The 22378-nt window shown below is 49.7% G+C and overlaps 1 protein-coding gene across 1 annotated transcript; it reads right to left on the reverse strand.

Moving 5' to 3' along the window:
• Nucleotides 1-1102: 1102 nt before the first annotated feature.
• Nucleotides 1103-21306, reverse strand: LOC139264791 (uncharacterized). Its single transcript, XM_070881933.1, has 2 exons — nucleotides 21260-21306; nucleotides 1103-4915 (listed from the first exon to the last, which is right to left on the reverse strand). Exon 2 carries the CDS (start codon nucleotides 4024-4026, stop codon nucleotides 2767-2769), a length of 1260 nt encoding a protein of 419 aa, XP_070738034.1. The 5' UTR covers nucleotides 4027-4915; nucleotides 21260-21306; the 3' UTR covers nucleotides 1103-2766.
• Nucleotides 21307-22378: the final 1072 nt, after the last annotated feature.

Consider the following 22378-nt stretch of genomic DNA (forward strand, 5'->3'; position numbering starts at 1 on the left):
GCACACAGCAAGCTCCCACAAACAACAATGTGATAATGACCAAATAACCTGTTTGTGATGTTGATTGAGGGATAACTCCCCTGCTTTTCTTCGAAATAGTGTCATGGGATCTTTTACATCCACCTGAGAGAACAGGTTTAACATCTCATCCGAAAGATGGCATCTTCACCATTGCAGCACTACCTTGGAGTGTTAGCCTAGATTTATGGATCCAAGTCCCTGGAGTGGGGCTTGAACCCACAACTTTCTAACTCAGAGGCAAATGTGCTACCTACTGAGCCACAGCTGACACTGGGTGAAATGCGGATGAAAGAAAATATCTGCAGTACTTCAGTAATGGTAACATTGCTATGTCACCACCTGCTCCCTGAGGTGAAATTTTCCAGGAAGACTTTGGCTGTAACTTGTACACTCAAAATCTATGAACCACTGATCCTTATATTTTACCCACAGAACCTTCAGTATAAATAAATAATTGATGGGAATAAGATCATTGCAAGGCATTCATAAGTTTAAATACATCAACGCTGAAACTCCAAGTCTCATGATGCACCACTGGAAGTGCGGTGAACTTTAGCCTGTCAATGCTCCCCAACAACTGCGGCGTCAGCTAATTACAATACTATTGGCGGGGACAAAGGTAATTTACACTAGGAAGCTGGGGAATTAGTGAGGTCGGTGGATTGGGCATGGAGGGTGAAATTCTAAAGGCAGATGGGCTGCATTTAAAGCAGAACCAGTGTAAGGGGTTCTGGGGAGTGTTGTGCCTTTCTCTCTCTGGGCTTCTGCCCTCACAGCTTATGCCTGGCCTGTGAGGTACCCTGAGTGCTGCAAGAGCACTCCTGGAGAGACTGTGTCCACAGCTTATGAAGGGGGTTTTGAGACTCATGCGTCCCCACAGCTTATGACTAGCCTGTGAGGCACCTGTGAGTGTCAAGCATTCCTAACCCCTTTCTTTCCTCGCCTGTGGCACACAGTTGAGCATTTTCGAGGCACTCCTGGCTTCCCTTACACTGTTCTGACAGAAGACTCACGATCAGGAGATGTAATACAACAGAACTGAGACAAGGCGATTCCAAGAGGAACTTTAAGCTTCCAATTTATTTGACAAGGTGTATCTCAACAAACAGCAATACACCAACAAAACAATCCCCCTAAATCCCACTAAACGGACACAACGAAAATTTTTACACAAGTTTAACAGCAGTGCAATGCCCAACCTTCCACCTTCCTGACCTAACTGAGTTGGGAGTTCTGGGGACCAGAGATTATACTCATCACAGCCTTTACAGTCTTTCCAGGTCAAAACGTGGTTTCGGGGTTCTCCTTTTGATATCTTCAGGATCTTGAAGTTACTTTTTCGGTTGTGATTTTCTTGTTTGGTTGTTGTTGTGTCTTGTTGTTGCTGTGGATCTACCTGAGTCCAGCTCTCAGGGGAAGATCCTTGTGGAAAAAGAAAAGGTTCAGTCTCCAGTAGCGAAAGGAGGCTGAACTGATGCCGTCTCGGGATGGTGGTTTGCTTCTTCTGTCTTTGGCGTCTTCGGACACTGGTCTTTCTTCTGTGTCGAAAGGCTGACTGCTTGCTGGAACATGAGAATGGAACAACTTGTTGGGGCAGAAAGCCCTTCTTATATCCAGTTATCCAGCCAGACTTTCGTACTGAAATAAATCCTTCCCATTGGTGGGCTTGTGATTTTTGAAAAATGCAGCACTGTTGGATTTCGTGGGGTTTTTCCACTGGCCATCCCTGATGTTAACCTAATCAAGGGTTGAGTAGGTGTTAATTAGGTTGGCAGGGTGTGGGCCTCCTGAAGCCATTGTGTAGGCCCTCGGTTTGTTTTGGGTTCCCTAGTTTTCTTAAGACCTGCATAATATCCCTCCATAGTGTAAGCATGGGGGAGACAATAGCCTGGTATCGGTGATGAGTCAGTCCGAGTTTTCGAGCAAGAGCACTCCCATTAGCTTGGAGTCCCTTGCTTTGGGCTGACTCTGTCCCACCATTGGCCCTCCGGTGTCCTTCCCCGTCCATCACTGCCCTGCCAAGGCCACACCGTCTCGGTTTCAATCCACATCTGGTTCTGGGTTCCCTGTTTCTTCCAGGACACTGGCCTGCTGTTTTATTGCAGTACAGACAGATCCCACAGCTCTTTTCCTTCTGGGTAAAATAAGGGGTTTTCGTCCTCCCCTACATAATCCCCCATCTGACACAGTCAGACACCACTCGAGTGTGTCAAAGTTCAGGGTCGTAAGAAAACCCCTCGTCTCCCAAATTACCCAACTTTCCCTAATTTAACTCTAAACTTGTCCCAGTCCATATACATCATAATCCCTGTTTAACACAGTGCAGAACACAGAATCCAACAGGTTACAACATTTACAACAGCAATATATACATGTGCCTAAGATTACAGCAGTATTTGTTCATTGAGTCTCATTCTGGCTGCCCCAGACATAGTCATTTCAGTCTTAACCACGAAACAAACAAACCTGCCCTGTAAACTCCCCAGGGGCCATGTATGAAAACACAGTAATCCGTTGGAATAACAAACAGCCTGAGTGCTGCGATCAAGCTTTGTTTACACGTCTTGAGTGTTTAGCAGCGGCTCTCCTCTCTGTGTCTCTTAGGAACTGATTTCTTTTCCTTTTTCTCCTGAGCTTACAGCTTGTAATTAGCAGATATGCTACAATCAGGAGTTGGCCGATCACCAAGGCATGCGATCCCACCCGGATCCACGCAGGTATGTCTGCCCATATCCCCAAATCCCATCATGTTGGGGGTTTAATCTGGGCAATCTCCCCAGCTAGAATTTCAGTTTTCTGCTCCATGGTGTAAAAATGTTTTTGAGACAAATCCACTGCCTGGAGGAGGGCTGTGAGTTTCTCAGGTAGCGGGGTAATGGGATAGCCAAAATGGGCAGCATATTGTTGTAGGTGGCTGAGGTTGTTTTGTACCGTGAGGTGAAACGTGGAAGGTTCTGGGATGGGTGTGATTCTGGTGTATGCCACTTGAACCTCTGCCTTGGGTTTAAAGCAAAAGCTGCTGTACGGTATTGGACACTTCCTTCCCGGTCCATGTTCATACTGTTGGGCACTTGTGGTGACACAATATGTCCCACCGCCTACATATGCAAACTGTGGAGGCATGTGGTTAGGGGCCATTACCTCCATTGTGCAATTGATAGGCTCTGCCCCAGCAGGGCTAAACCCGCACTGTGGCCTTGCAAAAGCGTTCAAGTGCTGGGGGCACAGGATTACCTGTGCTCCCCTGCTCCGACAACCCGAGAGGTCTGTACCTGTCACAGTGTGCTCCCACATTGTGACATAAGGTGGGACCTCTTGGAATGGAACATGCACCACTCCACGAATGACTCCTACATTCTCCACTCGGTACAGGGGCGCTGGTCGTGGGGACGCCCCCATCATGGGCATCCTGACCACCACACCCATGATATGATTTGACTTTCCACAGTCCACCGGTACCGGGTAGGCTTCTGACGCTACACGAAGTTGGCAAGGACTCAAAACATTATCATAAGGGTGCAGTGCTGCTAAGTGCTGGTTGCTGATCCAGGAGGGGACCTGTCCCTGTCTCAGATCCTCGAGGTTACTCCGTCCCTCTACCAGCAACCAGGCCCCATAGAGCACGCACACCTCATTTTGGGCGGCTTGATCGGAGGCGTTTCTATCCTCCCGAATCAAAGCGTTTACAGCCCTGGCCTGTGCCTCCAATTGAGAAATAATCTCCTTTAAGTGAACCGTCATTGCCACCTCTTCATGGAGTGCGGATCCCACTACGGTATTCTCGTCCCCCAGGATTTTGCACAGCTGGTTTTTCAACCCATTCACCTGGAGGGCCAGCTGCACGTTATCCAAACTGTTTATGACAGACGCCCCGGTGTTAATCCCCGTGAAAATGTCATTTAAAGTCCCTCGCCTCTGCCTGCCCGGTTCGGCCCTATCCCACTGTTTATACAGGTCTGCCACACTGGTACCCCCAAAGTCCAGTTCGTAGAACTTCCGGAACATCTCCTGCAGCAGAGCCTGGTACAACAGCTCGGTTTCCCAGGGACTCGACTAGGTAGGCGGACTTCTGTCAGATTTAGCACCACTGATGCCACCGGGTAGTGTACCCCCTGATAAAGTAGTTTCTCAGTGGGGACCAACACTAAACCATTCCCCGGCCCCCTGGTTGTTGTCGGGCACCCGTGTGGGATGGTGGGCTTGGCCGTGGATGGGGGCTTCCTTTCCTGAACTACTAGTTCGGTGGCATTTACTGGTACCCGGGGATTGAAGGTCACACACGCCTCCCCGCTGTGATCCCATTCCACCCCATCCCCGACATCCTGCCACCACTATAGAAAGCAATGGAGATCCCCACTGAACACACGCAAGTGGATCCCCACATACACAAATAAATTCCTTGGTCATACGCCCACCATTTCTCCCAGCACACCATGACCCCGCCAGATGACCCCGTGATGGTTCGGTAGGTATTATCCAGACGTTCCCAATCCAAGTGTCAGTCTCCCACGTCCCTCTTGAGCTTTCTGAGCCACCATCACCGTCCCAGAGGTATGTCCCCTTGGCAAGTTAGGCACACCTTCCTGCCTTCTGTCACTCTCACTTTGGATGTGGCCACAGTGATCTCCAGGCAGGGGATGGACGCCTCTCCATAGGTGAAGACCTCGTGGTTGGAGTACTTGATGGAGTTCAATCCCAACCACCCAGGCCATCTCCCTTCGTGGGAGTAGGTGACCCGGCCATCCGCCGCCGGAGTCCCTTCTCCTATGTTCACTGTTGGCACTCTGCCCCCGGAGCATCCGAAAACCAGGGAGTCCTCGGTGTCCCCTCGGTGCGCGGTGCAGATCCTTAGCGATACCAGCATCACTAACGCCCAGTAGGGAGGTGTTGACATCTGAAAGGCAAGAAGAACATGGCCTAGCCTTAAGAGACCTCTCCAGGCCAGGCCCGCATAACATGTTCCAAACACAAAAATGCTGTACCCAACAGTCACTGCCTTACCTAAACACATATGCACACAACATAAAGTAACAAAACAGGAAGGGAAAATATATACACCGCCACCCGTCCCAGGGTGGCCAGGCTACATCCTGTCACTGTACAGGTGTCGTCGACCACTCAGATGACCGTACCCTGGGAACCAGGATGCCCTCTGCTGAGGGGCTCGTAAAGTCCCCCTTAATGGGTCTGGTACTGCCCTCCAAGGCCCTCCCGAGCCCCGGATAATCGGTGAGAGACCCTTGCTGGCGCAACAGAGCACCCTCCCTGTTGTCTTTCGCCTCTCGGTCTGGGCCGGGGAGCTAAGTAAACAGGGGACCACGGCGCCCTGGGCTGTGGCACTCTGTCACTCCTCCTTACTGTCAGTGCAGAGTCCCACGTTATGGGCTGCAACGCTATCTCCTCCACCTCCTAGGCTAGCCCCAGCTGATCCACTATGGGAGGTTCAGCTTCCCCTCGGATCTTGCTAGTGGTAGAGCCTTTCTCCCCACTTCTGTTGGTGGGCTGGGAACCCCTACCCAGTGGTGGATAGCCTTACTGGAGCAGTGAACCATCCCCGGCTGTAGAGCTTCGGGGCCCGCTGCCTCCTCCGGAGCCTCCAATTCCACCGGGGCCTGTTCTTCCCCCAGTGCCTGATTCCCTTCCCTTGCTCATCCCCTCTGTTTGTTACCCCTTTTGGGGTCAAGCAACTTACACTGGTTAACTCACTCGGCGAGGCAATTGAACCGCATAGACCATAGGGCTAGCCTTGTCGACTATGCTGTATGGTCCCATATACAGTGGTTCAAATACACCGACCCGGGCGAAGTTTCTCACCATCACCTGGTTGCCCACCTCCCAATCATGGTGACTGCGGGGTTCCAGCAGCAGCCGATTGGCACGGTGCTGTTTACCCAAGTTGTTGGCCGCCTGCCAGTGAATCTGTTGAAGCTGTTTGAACAGATTCCTGACGAAGCGGTCCCGGTTCACCTATCGAATCTGCCCTTCGGTGAGGACCGGCGCCAACACATGCACTGGGGCTCTCATAATCCGGCCAGTCATCAGCTCATGGGGTGAGTACCCTGTGCTCTTTGACTGACTGGCTCGGATTCCCATGAGGACCAACGGTAAGACCTCCACCCACTTGTTAGGTGAGTCTCCCGTCTCTTTGCGCAGCCTTTCCTTTATGGTCCGGTTCAGGCGTTCTACGGGGCCTGAGGACTGAGGGTTGTAGGCGACATGCCATTTCGCTCTCATACCCAGCACCTTTAGGGTTGCCTGCATCACCTGACCAGTGAAGTGGCTTCCATCGTCGGACTCCACGATTTGAGGTAGACCCCACCGAGAGAACACCTCCCTCACCAGGATTTTTGCAGTCCTGTGCTGTAGCTGTTCGGCAAGGAAAGGCTTCCACCCACTTGGAAAACGCATCCACCAGGATGAGGCAGTATTTCTAACCTCCCTGGGTGGCTGGTAGAGGTCCAACGTAGATGATCTGGATCGACTGCCATGGTCCCTCTACCCGCCTGATGTGTCCTATGGACACCTTCCTTTTCTGGGGGTCCGGGTTGTTTGCAGCGCAAACCAGATAGCCTGCACAGAAGTCGCGGACGTCTTACCGGAGGCCTGGCCACCACACTGCCTTTTCTTCCCGTTGCCAGTTAGACTCCGGCCCGGGGTGTCCCGCACCTGGACCCTCATGGGCCAGCTGAAGGAATTCCCTCCGGTGTTGTGGCGGCACTACCCATTTGTCCCCTTTAAACAACATGCCTTCCCGCACAGCAATATCTGCAGCACTGTATGGGCCCTCCGCCTTTTCCCCCTTTTTGATAGCAGCCAAGACAGCCTTCAGGATCAGATCCTGCATCTGGACTACTTTAAGGTCCGAGGCCACCGCCACCCCTACGCTCCCTTGTGTCCCTGGCTTGCTTCTTGCTGCTGCTATCCTGCCTGCCTTGTATAGGTCCCATAGGTGACCTATATGAGCACCTTGCTTTGCCAGCAGGTCTGCCTGCTGCTTACCTTCCCCCCATGGCTCAGTTTTGGAGTGGGCCTTCACCTTATGGATATACACATCCCCGGTTTCTCCCACTGCAGCCACGATCTTTTCTAGCAGGGACTTGGTCACAAGAGGCTTCCCATCCGCAGAGGTGTACCCCCGGCGTGACCAAATCGCCAGATATTCTGTACATAAATTGCAAGTGAACATGCTGTCCGAGCAAATCATGTATGGGGTAGAGAATTCCTCGGGGTGTGTGACCACATACATCACTGCCGAGATTTCCGCCTGTTGGGCACTCAGGGTGCATGGGAGTTTAAGAGCCAATTCAATCCCTGCCTTGGGATCCCAAACTCCGCAGCCTGTGAGTCTTGTACCCGCGGACACTGAACTGGAACCATCAACGTAAATCTCGCGGCCTGTGGGGTGTATCCCTGCCCGAAATCCAAAGTTGATGTCCCATACCCCGTCCACAGAGCATCTATGCTGTTGCCCTGGATGGATTAGATTTGCTGCGAGCCTGGCTCCCAGAGGCCCTTGACTTTTAACTCCCATTTGGGAGAGGAGGAAAGTTCAGCGAGTGATCCTAGCACTGCTCACTGTCCCGTCCTTAATCCTCCCGTCCAACAGCATCTGCGTCGGGGTATGATGGGTGAGGAGTGTAATGGGGGATACTCCAGTAAAGATCTGAGCTCTCTTTACTGCCCAGTGGGTGGCAAGCAAGTGCCTCTCACAATTGGAGTATCCCTTTTCTACCTCCGTGAGGACCCTGGAGGAGTACACCACTGGTCTCAGCTGACCGTTTCGCCCCTGGAGCAACACTGCACTGAAGCTATCGCCACTGGCTGCCACCTCCAGGAAGAATTCCTCTCCCCCATCAATTGCCCCTAGGGCCGGTGCTACCTGCAGGTCTCTCTTCAGATGAACAAATGCTGCCTCACAGCCCTCGTCCCACTCCCACTCGACCCCCTTGTGTAGGAGTCTGAGCAGAGGGGCGGCAGTGCCTGCATAGTCTTCGATGAAGTCCCTACAGTAGCCAGCGATTCCCAGAAAAGACCTTACCCCCGACACATTCGTAGGGGCAGAGAGATCCTGCACTGCCTTTCTTCTAGCCTCATCAATGGCCCTTTCTCCTGCCCTTATCGTCAGGCCCAGGAATTTTACTTCCCCTAGACCTATCTGGGCTTTCTTGGGGTTAACTTTAAAACCCCCTTCCTTTAGTAAGACCAGCAGCTCGGCCAGCAGTGGACCATGTTCCTCACTGCTGTCTGTGAACAACAGGTCGTCCACATACTGGACCAGCTGATGTGGTTGGCTGGAGCCTTTTAAGCAGTTCGCCATGCATTGGTGAAAAATGCTGGGACTGTTATGAAAGCCCTGTGGGAGGCAGCTCCATGTATACTGCTGTTCCCGGAAGGTGAAGGCAAACTTGTACTGGTCTTCCCTCCGTACAGGGACAGACCAGAACCCGTTGGATATGTCCAACACTGCAGTTGCAGGGATTTCCTCTATCAGATCCGCAACCACCGCAACTGTGGGAGCACAAGCTGGAATGTTTTTATTGAGCACCCTGTAATCCACAGTAGTCCTCCAAGAATTGTCCGGTTTCCTAACCGGCCAAAGCGGGGAGTTGACATGGGTGGCTATGGGTCTCAAAACACCCTGCTTGACAAGCAAGCTTAAAGCTGTCTCCAAGTCTGCTTCTGCCTCTCGGGGAAAGCCATACTGCTTTTGTGGGCGGGACATGGGATCCCCATCTATTCTAACCTCCATTCCTGTGACTCTCCCACAATCGTGTTTATGGGTGGCAAATGCTGCAAGATTTGCTTGCACATAGACCTAGTACTCTGCCAGGGTGTTACCGACCAGAACCTCCAGGTCGTAGCCCCCTTCACGATACACAGAGTCCCTTTTCCCTGTTTCTTATCAATAACCATGACTTCTCCCTCTGCTCCCGTGTCCACTGTGCCCCATAGACAGTGATTCCTCAAGTCTACTAGGATCTGGCGAGCGATGATGAAATCGGCCCCCAAGATCCCTTTTCCCAACTGCTCCCAGTTTATCAGGATGCACTTCCATTGTGTTTGGAGTGCTCCTAAACGAACTGTGAGCGGGACTGAGAAAAACCCAGCCTTCTCATTTCCTGTGAACCCAACTCGTTGATACGGCACCCCGTTTGATAGAGGTGAGGTTGCAGGGTCCTCCGAATGGACTATGGTGCTGGAAGCACCAGTGTCCAAAAGGTAAGTACCCAATACACCCTCAACCTCCATCTTGACCCAGGGTCGTCCCCAGGGGTCATATTCTAGTGGGCACAGGTATGCAGGCTGTGTCTGGGCTAGTCACGGCCTCTGTACTGGCAGGGTTGCTGGTGCTTCCCTGTCTGTTGCCATGGCTACCTTCCCAGTTCCCTCCAGTGCTGTCCTCACTGCAGCTACTATCTCGTCAAGGGATGGTGAGGAGCTCCCTCCACTTCCCCCACTCTGGGCAGCTCCTGAAGGACTTCTTCCCCCATATCTCTTTGCTGGGCTCCTGCAATCCCTTTTAAAATGCCCAGCTTTCTCGCACCTGTAGCACACTCCCTCCTTATCAGACGAGCGGCCACCCTCCTGGTGCCATTCCCTTTTGGGAATCGAGTTGGGTTTTACTTTATTTACCTGACCTTTGGAGGTTTTCTCCTCCTCCCCTCCTCCATTCCATTGGATCGGTGCCAGTTGCCTGACCACTGCTTCCTCGGTGAGGTTGGGGTCCCGGGAATCGAACCACAGTTCTGCCCTGGCCTTGAGCCGGGGCAAGCAGCTCGCCACCAGCATCCTCAGCCAGCGGCCAGTCTGTACCGCGGAAAGATTCGCCCGGTCGAGGAGCTCCCCACAGGCTGCGTGGTATACCACCCACAGCCTGCCCGCAAACACCTGCGGGGTTTCCCCTGCGAGCTGCCTTGTCCTTCCGACCCGTTCGAAAGGACTGCCATCATCGAAGCCCATAGCCTCAAGGACGGCCCTCTGGACCTCAGCAAATGTGCGCTGCCCCCTCTGGCATTCTTCCGGGAGGGCCTGGTACAATTTTCTGTCCAGAGAGAAGAGCAGCAGTTTGGCTGTCTCTTCCTCATCGCACCCATTAATTTCCCCTGCCTGCATCACCTCCATGAAGTGGATAGACGGGTCCCCGCTGCGAGTGAGTTTGGCCAAATGGGCCACCATGGCCCTGAGTGATTGAACTCCATGGGGAATAATAAAATCGCTCTCCAGCGCTCCCCGACCTTGGCCACCTCCCTGTGGAGGACCGTACTTGCGCTGCCTGACCGGGCACATCCGCCCCGGTTCAGGATCTTTCTGCGCTGGTCCCTCTACCTCCGGCTGTCCTACCATACCCGGTGCAGCAGACAGTGCCTGGTCACCTGATCCTGCCCTTAACTGACCATCAGCGGGCGCCTCACATCCCTGCTGCCGAACGGGACACATTGCCCCCAGCCCTGGGTATGCTACTACCTGCCCGCCCCGCTCCTCCTGGTACCCCACCGGACAAACCATTGGTGCCTCAGGAGGTGGTCGGGAGTCCCTTGCCTTTGGATTCTCCTCTACCCCCCAAAACACTCCTTTGTCCCCTGTGGACCCTCCAAGTCCTATCAGGGCGACCATCCCCTTTGCCTGGGATAGAGCGTGGGTGAGTTTTAATCCTCTCCTGGCAGGGACCGTGATCGGGCTTTTGAAACTCACTGCTACTGGCCATCTTATAAGCTGCCTGCACGTCTTTTAATTTATTCTCCAGTTCCCTAATTTTCTGGGCGTACCGAGAGTTCCGTTCCCGGAGGGACCCCTCACTACCCTTGGCCTCAGTGACCTGACACCAAAGATAGTCCCGGCTATTTTGGAAGGTCTCCTCCAACTGCCTCTTCCTTTGCTGCTCCTCTGCTAATTCGGCCAGCAGGTTGTCCCCAACCGCAGCCCGGATAGCAGAGAGTTCCTCTGATTTCTGAAGACTCTGTTCCAAGTTCTTCACCCGCTGGTCGAGCTTTCGGACTTGGTGGGTGAGGCAGATAAGCCAAATGGCCTTTTCCACCCTGTGGTTGTGGTCCTTCCCTGCTGTCCACTGAGCAGCAGCATCCACTGGGCGCTCTGCCCGAGTGAGGGCTTGTACCCAAGGTTTGGTGAGGTTCACCTTGCCAAAACTGTTTGAGGAAATTCTTTCCTCCATTTTAGTTTCCTCTCTTATCACCTCATCTGTTATATTAACATCTCCTGTTTGCTTGTGTCCTGCCGGGGTCACCAGGTTCTGTAAGGGGTTCAGGGGAGTGTTTTGCCTTGGGTGTCCCTCTCTGGGCTTCTGCCCTCACAGCTTATGCCTGGCCTGTGAGGTACCCTGAGTGCTGCCCGAGCACTCCTGGAGACAGTGTCCACAGCTTATGAAGGGGGTTTTGAGACTCATGCGTCCCCACAGCTTATGACTAGCCTGTGAGGCACCTGTGAGTGTCAAACACTCCTAACCCCTTTCTTCCCAAGTCTGTGGCACACAGTTGAGCGTTTTTGAGGCACTCCTGGCTTCCCTTAAACTGTTCTGACCCAAGACTCACGATCAGGAGATGTAATACAACAGAACTGAGACGAGGCGATTCCAAGAAGAACTTTAAGCTTCCAATTTATTTGACAAGGTGTATCTCAACAAACAGCAATACACCAACAAAACAATCCCCCTAAATCCCACTAAATGGACACAACAAAAATTTTTACACAAGTTTAACAGCAGTGCAATGCCCAATCTCCCACCTTCCTGACCTAACTGAGTTGGGAGTTCTGGGGACCAGAGATTATACTCATCACAGCCTTTACAGTCTTTCCAGGTCAAAACGTGGTTTCGGGGTTCTCCTTTTGCTATCTTCAGGATCTTGAAGTTACTTTTTCGGTTGTGATTTTCTTGGAAACTTGGTTGTTGTTGTGTCTTGTTGTTGCTGTGGATCTACCTGAGTCCAGCTCTCAGGGGAAGATCCTTGTGGAAAAAGAAAAGGTTCAGTCTCCAGTAGCGAAAGGAGGCTGAACCGATGCCGTCTCGGGATGGTGGTTTGCTTCTTCTGTCTTCGGTGTTTTCGGACACTGGTCTTTCTTCTGTGTCGAAAGGCTGACTGCTTGCTGGAACACGAGAACGGAACAACGTGTCGGGACAGAAACCCTTTCTTATATCCAGTTATCCAGCCAGACTTTCGTGCTGAAATAAATCCTTCCCATTGGTGGGCTTGTGATTTTTGAAAAATGCAGCAGTGTTGGATTTCGTGGGGTTTTTCCACTGGCCATCCCTGATGTTAACTTAATCAAGGGTTGAGTAGGTGTTAATTGGATTGGTGGGGTGTGGACCTCCTGTAGCCATTGTGTAGGCCCTCGGTTTGTTTTGGGTTCCCTAGTTTTCTTAAGACCTGCATAATATCCCTCCATAGTGTAAGCATGGGGGAGACAATAGCCTGGTATCGGTGATGAGTCAGCCCCGAGTTTGCGAGCAAGGGCAATGCCATTGCCTTGGTGTCCCTTGCTTTGGGCTGACTCTGTCCCACCATTGGCCCTCCGGTGTCCTTCCCCGTCCAATCACTGCCCTGCCAAGGCCACACCGTCTCGGTTTCAATATATTCAAAAAGCAGTTAGATGAGGTCCTTACTACTAGGGGGATCAAGGGGTATGGCGAGAAAGCAGGAATGGGGTACTGAAGTTGAATGTTCAGCCATGAACTCATTGAATGGCGGTGCAGGCTAGAAGGGCCGAATGGCCTACTCCTGCACCTATTTTCTATGTTTCTACATCTGGTTCTGGGTTCCCTGTTCCTTCCAGAATACTGGCCTGCTGTTTTATTGCAGCACAGACAGATCCCACAGCTCTTTTCCTTCTGGGTAAAATGAGGGATTTTCGTCCTCCCCTACACCAGCAATCTGAACATATGGCTCTATCTTCTCAGAGAGTGATGTGACTAAGTAAGAGACGGATAGCCAAGTGGTGAAGGATATAGTAGTAGAGCCCAGTCTTTGGTTGCTTACATCTTTTATATGTTGATTTTAGTGATTAATGGCTGGTGGCATCACCAATAAAAAAAAGGGGCACATCCAATAAATTGTAAATTAAACTGAATTTAACTGAAACCTGGCAAATCAAAATTGTGTTTCCGGTGATGAAGCACTCCAGTCTCTCTGGTGCCCACAGGTCATTGAAGGACTCAAGTGTGCCGGTGGACATCGGACACCGCATTCTCCATTTCCAGGGACACTCGGGCACGAACATTGTTGCGGAAGAGAGGCAGGCAGTCGGGCCGAATGGCCCCTTAAACCGCCCACTTCCTGCACCCGTTAATGGCCACCTAGGCCAGATCCAAGAGCAGTGCAACAAGGAGTTCCTCCGATCTGCCCGCTCCCCTCCGCACCGAGTGTCCATGAATCAGAAGCGTGGGACTGAAGTGTAACCAAAAATTGAGGAGGAGCCCCTTCAAAATTGGAAGAGGGGCTGCAACCTCTCACACTCTGTGTATACGCGGAAATTGCAGGCAGCCTGGGAGTCCGCAAAACTACTTAAAAATGTGTTGCATTGGACTGCTCCATGCAACACCCCCCCAAGCCAAGTCCCCAATAGAAAAGGGGAGGACTCCCACATAGAGAGCCCTCCACCGGGGACCCTCGCCGCCTCCGGATGGCAAGATTACCAGACGGCAGACGAGGAACACAAAGTGGAGAGTGTGCAAGAGCAGCCGGTACAGGAAACCCCTCCGTGCAGAGGGGAAAGGCACAGAATGGATCTCTGAGAAACAGCTCGAGCTCTGAAGTGCCGGCTGCCGAGAGAGGTTTCAGGGCCTGTCGCAGATGAGAAATTCCATCCGAGCGAGGGTCAGTTTGGACGGGATCGCTCAACACGCTTGAGCCTCCTCGATACACCTAGTGCAGTTACAGCCTGGGTATGCATGCATACCAACGCCTGACCGCCCTCCCTAAGCGGGAGACTCAGAACCGCGGCAGAAACCCAATGCTTCCTTTTGTCCAAGAAGAAGTCAACAGGTTGCTTCTGTATCTTAGCAACAAACTCAGGGGGAGGGATCAAAGTTACCAACCGGTACCACAGCATAGCAACCACCAGTTGATTTATGACAGCGCTTGGTCCCTGTAGGACAGCAATCGGAGCAATCCTGGCCAGCGCCCTAGGCGAGTGGTGTCTTTGGCCTCTAGCTCTTGCCAGTGATCTGGCGAAGCTTCCTCAGCAGAGCTAAGGTAGACTGCCAGGTAGAGGAGGTGAGTGGTACTCCAGGCAAAAATCCTGAGCTCCTCCGGCAAGGAGTCCAGCCACCATTGATCCACCAGGAGTCCAGAACATTTTTCCCAGTTGACCTTCGCAGAGGACGTGGGAGGACGAGGCCTGCTGGCACTCATGCACTCATGCATTCATCAAGTCAACTCGATCCGTGACCATGAGGTGCGCGTCATCTGTGTTAGCTGAGATGACGATCTCCACGCCCAGCCCTTGCATAGCCAGTCCCGTCAACCTCTTCCACAAGAGGCGCAGGAAAGGCTCCACAAAGATGGCATATAACTGGCCGGACATGGGGCATCCCTGACACGCCCCTCTCCTGAAGCGAAGGGGTGTCATCAAAGACCCATTAACCTGAATCAGACACTCCACGGCAGCATAAAAATTTCGGATTCAGGCGACAAAATGTGTCCCGAACCCGAATGCGTGAAGTGCCCCAAAGAGGTACTCATGATCCACCCTGTCGAACGTCTTCTCCTGATCCAGAGAAAGGAAGGCAACCAACAGACCAGCCCTCTGGGACTGGTGGACCAGGTCCTGAACCAGATGGATTTTGTTCTGGGTGGTCTGGCCCGGGACCATGTAGGACTGGTCAGGGTGGATCAATATGGTGCCAAGGTGAGCAGACATTGTGCTGGCAAAGATCTTGTATTCCGTGCCAAGGAGGGAGACCAGGCACCAGGATGGGGACTGCCCTGCGCCAAGAGAGGAGCATCTCCCTGCTTGCCATACTTGCCCCCAGTAGCTGTGCATAGTCGCCCCACAGGAAGTCTCAGAATGCCCTGTGGAACTTTATGGTCAGCATGTCCAATCCCAGGGACTTGTCACTCGAGAGCTGACCAAGGGCTGCTCTCTGATTCCCCAATCAACTATGCCAGGCTTAGCAGAGCATCAAGCAGAGCATCAAGCTGACCTTCGGCTGATCCTCGCACGAAACTCTGCGAGCATCCTCACTGGACAGATCTGGAGAAAACAGAGCCCTGTAATAAGCATGGCCTCGGCACTGATGCCCTCTGGATCCGAGGTCAGGGATCTGCCTCTTAGTCGACCCCCTAACAGAAGGGACAGATGTGAGCATTGTCCATGTCCCACCTCAGTCAACCCAGAATCAACACGCGCAAGCACTTTATTCACAGCAGCCTTTATTCACAGAGACACACAGTATATACCGTGCACCCACAAGATAAGCTCCCTTTGCCAGCCTGCTCTCCGAGTCCCCAATTAATTCCCATCACTTGCATACAATTGAAGGTTGGCATGCAGGTACAGCAGGCGGTTAAGAAAGCAAATGGCATGTTGGCCTTCATAGCGAGGGGATTTGAGTACAGGGGCAGGGAGGTGTTACTACAGTTGTACAGGGCCTTGGTGAGGCCACACCTGGAGTATTGTGTACAGTTTTGGTCTCCTAACTTGAGGAAGGACATTCTTGCTATTGAGAGAGTACAGCGAAGGTTCACCAGACTGATTCCCAGGATGGCAGGACTGACATATCAAGAAAGACTGGATCAACTGGGCTTGTATTCACTGGAGTTCAGAAGAATGAGAGGGGATCTCATAGAAACATTTAAAATTCTGACGGGTTCAGACAGGTTAGATGCAGGAAGAATGTTCCCAATGTTGGGGAAGTCCAGAACCAGGGGTCACAGTCTAAGGATAAGGGGTAAGCCATTTAGGACCAAGATGAGGAGAAACTTCTTCACCCAGAGACTGGTGAACCTGTGGAATTCTCTACCACAGAAAGTTGTTGAGGCCAATTCACTAAATATATTCAAAAAGGAGTTAGATGTAGTCCTTACTACTAGGGGGATCAAGGGGTATGGCGAGAAAGCAGGAATGGGGTACTGAAGTTGCATGTTCAGCCATGAACTCATTGAATGGCGGTGCAGGCTCGAAGGGCCGAATGGCCTACTCCTGCACCTATTTTCCATGTTTCTATGTTTCTATGTAACACTCAATTGCTATACCGTATTTAAGTACAATTAACACTGTTAAAGCAAAATTAGGTACAGGAGGGATGGAATACTGGGAATGAATGGTACAAAACTCTTCCAGGGCTTTGTGGAGTGAACTTCAGCCACCTTACATGTAACTACAAAGAGATATTTAGATAGAAGCTGGGTCGATAGGTTCTGGTGACTGGGTATCAGCAGGAGGGCAGGAGTAACACAAGATCAAATAAGTCTTAGTTGGCATCAAAGAATGATTTAAGTGCCTAAATACATATGGAGTTCAGCTCCCTCTCCACCCCAAAAATTTAATTTCTTTTAAAATGACTTCTCAGTTACAAAAGTATGATAATGAAAGTTATTGGTGGAGATCTTCCTCTTTGGGCTGGAGTTCTGGTGGTGAATAGCTTCTGTCCAACCCTCTGTGTACACCGCAGCCTATTTTCCTGGGTTGTGTTTCATTCCATATGCATGGAGGGCTCCCAGCAGGATTCGGCCAGCGTGAGTAAGTAAATTGGGTGGTGCCAATGCGAGGACACTGTTGCAGCAGCAGAAGAGGTGACGAGGAACAACAAAGAGCAAAAGCACTCTGAAGATCAGAGGAAGGCACCTGCCAAAGTTCTCGGCCAAAACTAAAGCCTTCAGCAAGTATATGTCTGGGAAGCTGTTGCAAGGCCATATCTCTTCACTAGCTCTGAGCCTTTATAACCGCTTCCTGTGGCCTACCACCACCATAAGCACGGCAGCCCTGGGAAGCACTGGTAATTGGAATGGAGAAAGGAAAATATATCATGGAGCCCCCCCCCCCACCCTATCGGCATCTGCATGTGGCAGATGAGGACGGAGCAGCCAGTGGCGGTCCCAGCAGGGGTGGAGGAATTACGTTCTGGTTGGTGCATTGAGATGGCGGTAGGCCTGATCACCCAATATTCTCCATTATGACCCATCCCAATTTCGTTCTTTAATCTCCCCACTTTTAAGATTCTGGAACTCCTGTCAGATTCTCCTAAATATGTGCATTTCCTTTCAAATTCTTTACACTTCCTGATTTTGCCTGTTGGAACCAATGTTGCTTTTTTTATGTCTGATAGTAACCAGATTGTCCTGTACAGGTAAGAAGATATTGTTATTACCAACTAGGATTAGTTATTCTTTTTTCATGTTAAATATCTTCAAAGCAAGGAAGCTCTATCTCAAGCTATGTAATGGAGCCTTCTGAAAGTGTACATTGTAAAGCACACATTGTAGCATTCTGTATATACCTCTGTAATATCAATTTACTGTATTACTTCAATCACTTGTATTATAGATTTGAATGATATTATTAGTCCTATAAACATGTGGCTTTGGCTGGGATGGTAAAATTTGGGACTATTTTTCAACAAAGGCTCCATGTAAGTCTCAATTGTTAATGTTTTCATTAATTCCATGCCTCCGTATCATTCATTTCCCTCCTTTTGATCTTGTGTGAAACAATTAAGCTTTCTTTCAGAATAGACTGTTGGAAAGTCATATTGCTTAGTATTTGTAGAAATTCAGATACGATTTAGAATTTCTGCTTCCTATCCCTTCCCTAGCTATAATGATCTGTGTAAATAATGTATGTAGTACATCTATTTAAAATGATTTCATGTTTGAAGTTGATTCACAATTGATCATACTTAAAAGTATGTGATGGCTGTTTTTTGTCCTTTAAAGTGAGAAAAGTGCACATTCCTAAAATTTCCACTTAATGGTAACTATGAAGCCGACTGCTTCCAGACTCTGTGGCGATTTTAACAGAGGGTGGGATCAATATGGTCGGACATTCAGTCTCGGATGACCTGGAATTTCCGCCAGGAAGACTTAACATGAGAAAAACCAATTATCTTCAGTCTCCATCACAAATTCTACTGATTTTATTCCCTATCGCGGGCACTGTCTCAGATTGAACTAGACTATTCACAATCTATTTAACTCTGAGCTGAGGTTCTAACCTCATCTCCTCTTCATCACAAAGACTGCCTACTCTGTTACATCGCCTGTCTCTTCCCCTGTCTCTCAGCTCTTCTGCTATTGAAAGCCATGCCTTTGTTGCTTCCAGATCCGAGTATACCAATACTCTCCTGACTGGATTCCCATCAACAACAACGAGAACAACTTGTATTTATATAGCGCCTTTAATGTAGTGAAATGTCCCAAGGCACTTCTCAGGAGTATTATGCGATAAAAATTTGACACTGAGCTGCATAAGTAGGAATAAGCAGGTGGCCAAAAGCTTAGTCAAGGAGGTATGTTTTAAGGAGCGTCTTGAAGGATGAAAGAGAGGTAGAGAGGCGGAGAGGATTATTCAGGAAGTTCCAGAGCTTGGGTACCTAGGCAACAGAAGGCACGGCCACCAATGGTTGAACGATTATAATCAGGGATGCTCAGGAGGGCAGAATTAGAGAGGCGCAGACATCTCGGGGGAGTGTGGGGCTGGAGGAGATTACAGAGATAGGGAGGGCCGAGGCCATGGAGGAATTCGAAAATAAGAATGAGAATTTTGAAATCGAGGCATTGCTTAACCGGAAGCTAATGTAGGTCCACGCGCACAGGGGTGATGGGTGAGCAGGACTTGGTGCGAATTAGGAGACGGACAGCCAAGTTTTGGATCACCTCTAGTTTATGTAGGGTAGAATGTGGGAGGCCAGGAGTGTGTTGGAATAGTCAAGTCTAGAGGTAACAAAGGCATGGATGAGGGCTTCAGCAGCAGATGAGCTGAGGCAAGGGCAGAGAAGGGTGATGTTACGAAGGTAGAAATAGGCAGTCTTAGTTATGCTGCGGATATATGGTCCTCCACACGCTGTAATTTTCATTTCATCCAAAATTCTGTTGCCCATATCCTATTCTACAATAATTCCCACTCACTCATCACACCTGTCCTTTGGCGCTTAGCCCTGCCAATGACTCCAATGTAAAATTCTCACCTCCATGTTTAAATCCCTTCATGGCCTTCCTCTCCCTATCTCTGTAATCTCCTCCAGCCTTACAACCCCTCCAAAAACTCTCCATTGCACCAATTCTGGCCTGTTGTGAATCCCCCTCCCTTCAGTTCACATTGGCGCCTGTGCCTTCTGCCATCCAGATGCCACATTCTGTAATTCCTTGCCTAACCACCCCAGACTCTCTACTTAACTCTTCTCCTTTAAAGCTCTTCTTAAAACCCACCTCTTTTGACCCTTTGACTCAGCATCCACTTTTGTCTGATTACACCTCTGTGAAGCGCCTTGGGATTTTTGTTTTGCATTAAAGGCATTATATAAATGCAAGTTGTTGTATGCTGCAACATATAATTAAAATAATTCACAACAACAACAATAACTTACATTTATATACCGCCTTTAACGTAGTAAAATGTCCCAAGGTGCTTCACAGGAGTGTTATAAGACAAAACAATAAATTTGGCACCAAGCCACATAAAAATAAATTATGGCAGATGAACAAAAAGCTTGATTAAAGAGGTAGGTTTTAAGGAGCGTCTTAAAGGAGGAAAGAGAGGTAGAGAGGCGGAGAGGTTTAGTTAGGGAGTTCCACAGCTTAGGGCCAGGCAGCTGAAGGCACAGCCACCAATGGTTGAGCAGGGATGCTCAAGAGGGCAGAATTTGAGGAGCGCAGACATCTCGGAGGGTTGTGAAGCTGAAGGGGATTATAGAGATAGGAGCGGACAAGGCCATGTTGGGATTTGTAAACAAGGATGAGAATTTTGAAATCGAGGCATTGCTTAACTGTCAGCGAGCACAGGGATAATGGGTGAGCGGGACTTGGTGTAAGTTAGGACATGGGCTGCAAAGTTTTGGATGGCCTCAAGTTTACGTAGGGTAGAATATGGGAGGCCAGCCAGGAATGCTTTGGAATAGTCAAGTCTAGAGGTAACAAAGGCATGGATGAGAGCTTCAGCAGCAGATGAGCTGAGGGAGGGGTGGAGATGGGCAATGTTACGGAGATGGAAATAGGCAGTTTATAGTTATGTCATGGATATGTGGCCGGAAACTAATTTCAAGGTCAAATATGCCACCTAGTTTGCGAATAGTCTGGTTTGCCAAATTCAGGCAAATATAATTTTGCACATTTTTATTGAATTTAACTGCAAGCTACACAATCCTGTCCATTTGTTAATATAATCTTCTACCTTCCTGTCACCTGCTGTGTGAATGTCGTAAGGTTGCAGTTCACTTAGCAGCAAATGTGTTTGCTAGAGCTTAATATGAAACATACTATTACATTTAATCACACAACACTTTACCAGTCACCAGGGATACAATAAAATAATATCTGAAAATACTACAGATGGACCTGGAAGTAATTAGACTGTTATGCTTTTTTGTTATCATCAAATGAATTTAACACTAAAACTCATTTTCTGAAATCCCATTTAGACTTCTCGAATAAAACCATGCCCCAATTTATAATGATATTACTTTGTGACTATGTCAATAGGATGTTAGTCATAGACAATGTTACTTCATTAAATTTTATTTGCTCTAGTAACACTGAAAAAGGCATTTTAACTTGTGAATCATTGGCTGGAATTTTAATCTGGAGGCAGGTAGGGAGAGGTGGGTGCAAGAAAACGGTCGAGAAACCCGGGAGAACGGGTTTCCCGCCGGCCCTGCTGAATTTAATGGCAGGGCCTGATTAACATTTCAAATCTCTGTTTCCCTCTTGTAGCCGGCCAGATAGTGAGGCTGGCTGATGTCGGGTGGGTAGGCCTCTAGCACTAGGATGCAGAGACGAGGGAAGGAGGGATTGGGGGGTTGAATTGGGGCTAGAGGAAGATCGGGGTTGAATTGGGGCAAGAGGAAGATCGAGGGGGTGAACCGGCACCAGATGAAGATCGTGGGGAGGACTGTGAATCGGGGCTGGAGGAAGATCGGGGCCGGAGGAGCATCGCGGGGGGGAAGGTCGTGCGGAGATCTGAGACCTCATAGGGGAGAGGTCGGTGGGAGGTCAGAAGGGTCGGGGCTGTCTGATCACTGGGGCTGCGTGAGGCAGAGATGCTGGATCCAGTATGCAAGTGGAAAGGCATTTACCTCCGGAATCCAGCAGTCCTCGCCTTCCTTTAGCTGGCGGATTCCCCGCGGCCCGAGAAACCCGACCAGACAGAGTTAAATTTGAAATGGTGGATCACCATGAGGCACGCCAGCCTTATTATAATATTTAAATGAACTACCCGCCTCCTGGGCAGCGGGCTGGCTGCCCCATCCCACCTCCATTAAAACCAGAAGTGTGCAGGTTGGAGGTGGGTAGGGGTCGGGATTCAGTTTTTTAATTCTTTAACCTCCCACCTGACCCCAATTCAGTTTTTTGGGGTTAAAATTCTCCCCTTTGTGTTGGTATAAAAATCTATTATGAGAAGGATAATCAAATTGTCCATACGTTGTCACTTGGGCTAATACCTTCTCAGTTGGCACCAAGATCCGACTCGTGCTTCTTCACAATGACACAGCAGTGAGCTAATGGATTACTCATTCAAAGCCATATGCATATTTTGCTTGGAAACATATCAAAGCAAGATTAAGCTAGGTTTAACATTTTAAAAAGTCAGCATATCTTTCAATGCAATGCATTAAGTTAAGTAGATTGATTCCAATCAATCTAATCCAGTGATATTAATATTTACTGTAAACTGCATTCTAGCAGCAAGGATAAAGTATCTTCATAGAATACTGCTGTTTCATCATCAGAAAATCTGTTAGCCAAAGCTTGGTTAGGAAACATACGATTTAACTTAATCATGCAATTCTTGCCAGTAACCAAGGATCCAATATTTGCAAATATACCATTGCCATAATATCCTTAAGACTTTTACTCTTACTCAGTATGAACTAGGCTCATATCTTAGAATGTCTCACTCTGAAGAAGGCTATGTAAACAGGTTTATTTAAAAAATGGAAAAAATTGTGAGGGAACAAGAACATGAAAGCTATATAAGGGCAATGCAGTGATGCAGGACCTTGGAACAACAACAATAACAACTTATATTTATATAGGCCCCTATTTTCCACAATCATGATTTCTGGCGCCCACGTACGATAACGTACATTCTCCCCACCCCGCTCGCCCCCTCCCCCCCCCCCCCCCCCCCTGCCGCCTCATTAGTGCAAAAAAAACCTGCCACTTTCCACAAAGTAAAAGTTCTTTTTAGCGCC

The sequence above is a fragment of the Pristiophorus japonicus genome, chromosome 1 (genome assembly GCF_044704955.1).
Source record: "Pristiophorus japonicus isolate sPriJap1 chromosome 1, sPriJap1.hap1, whole genome shotgun sequence".
In the NCBI taxonomy this organism is placed as follows: domain Eukaryota; kingdom Metazoa; phylum Chordata; class Chondrichthyes; family Pristiophoridae; genus Pristiophorus; species Pristiophorus japonicus.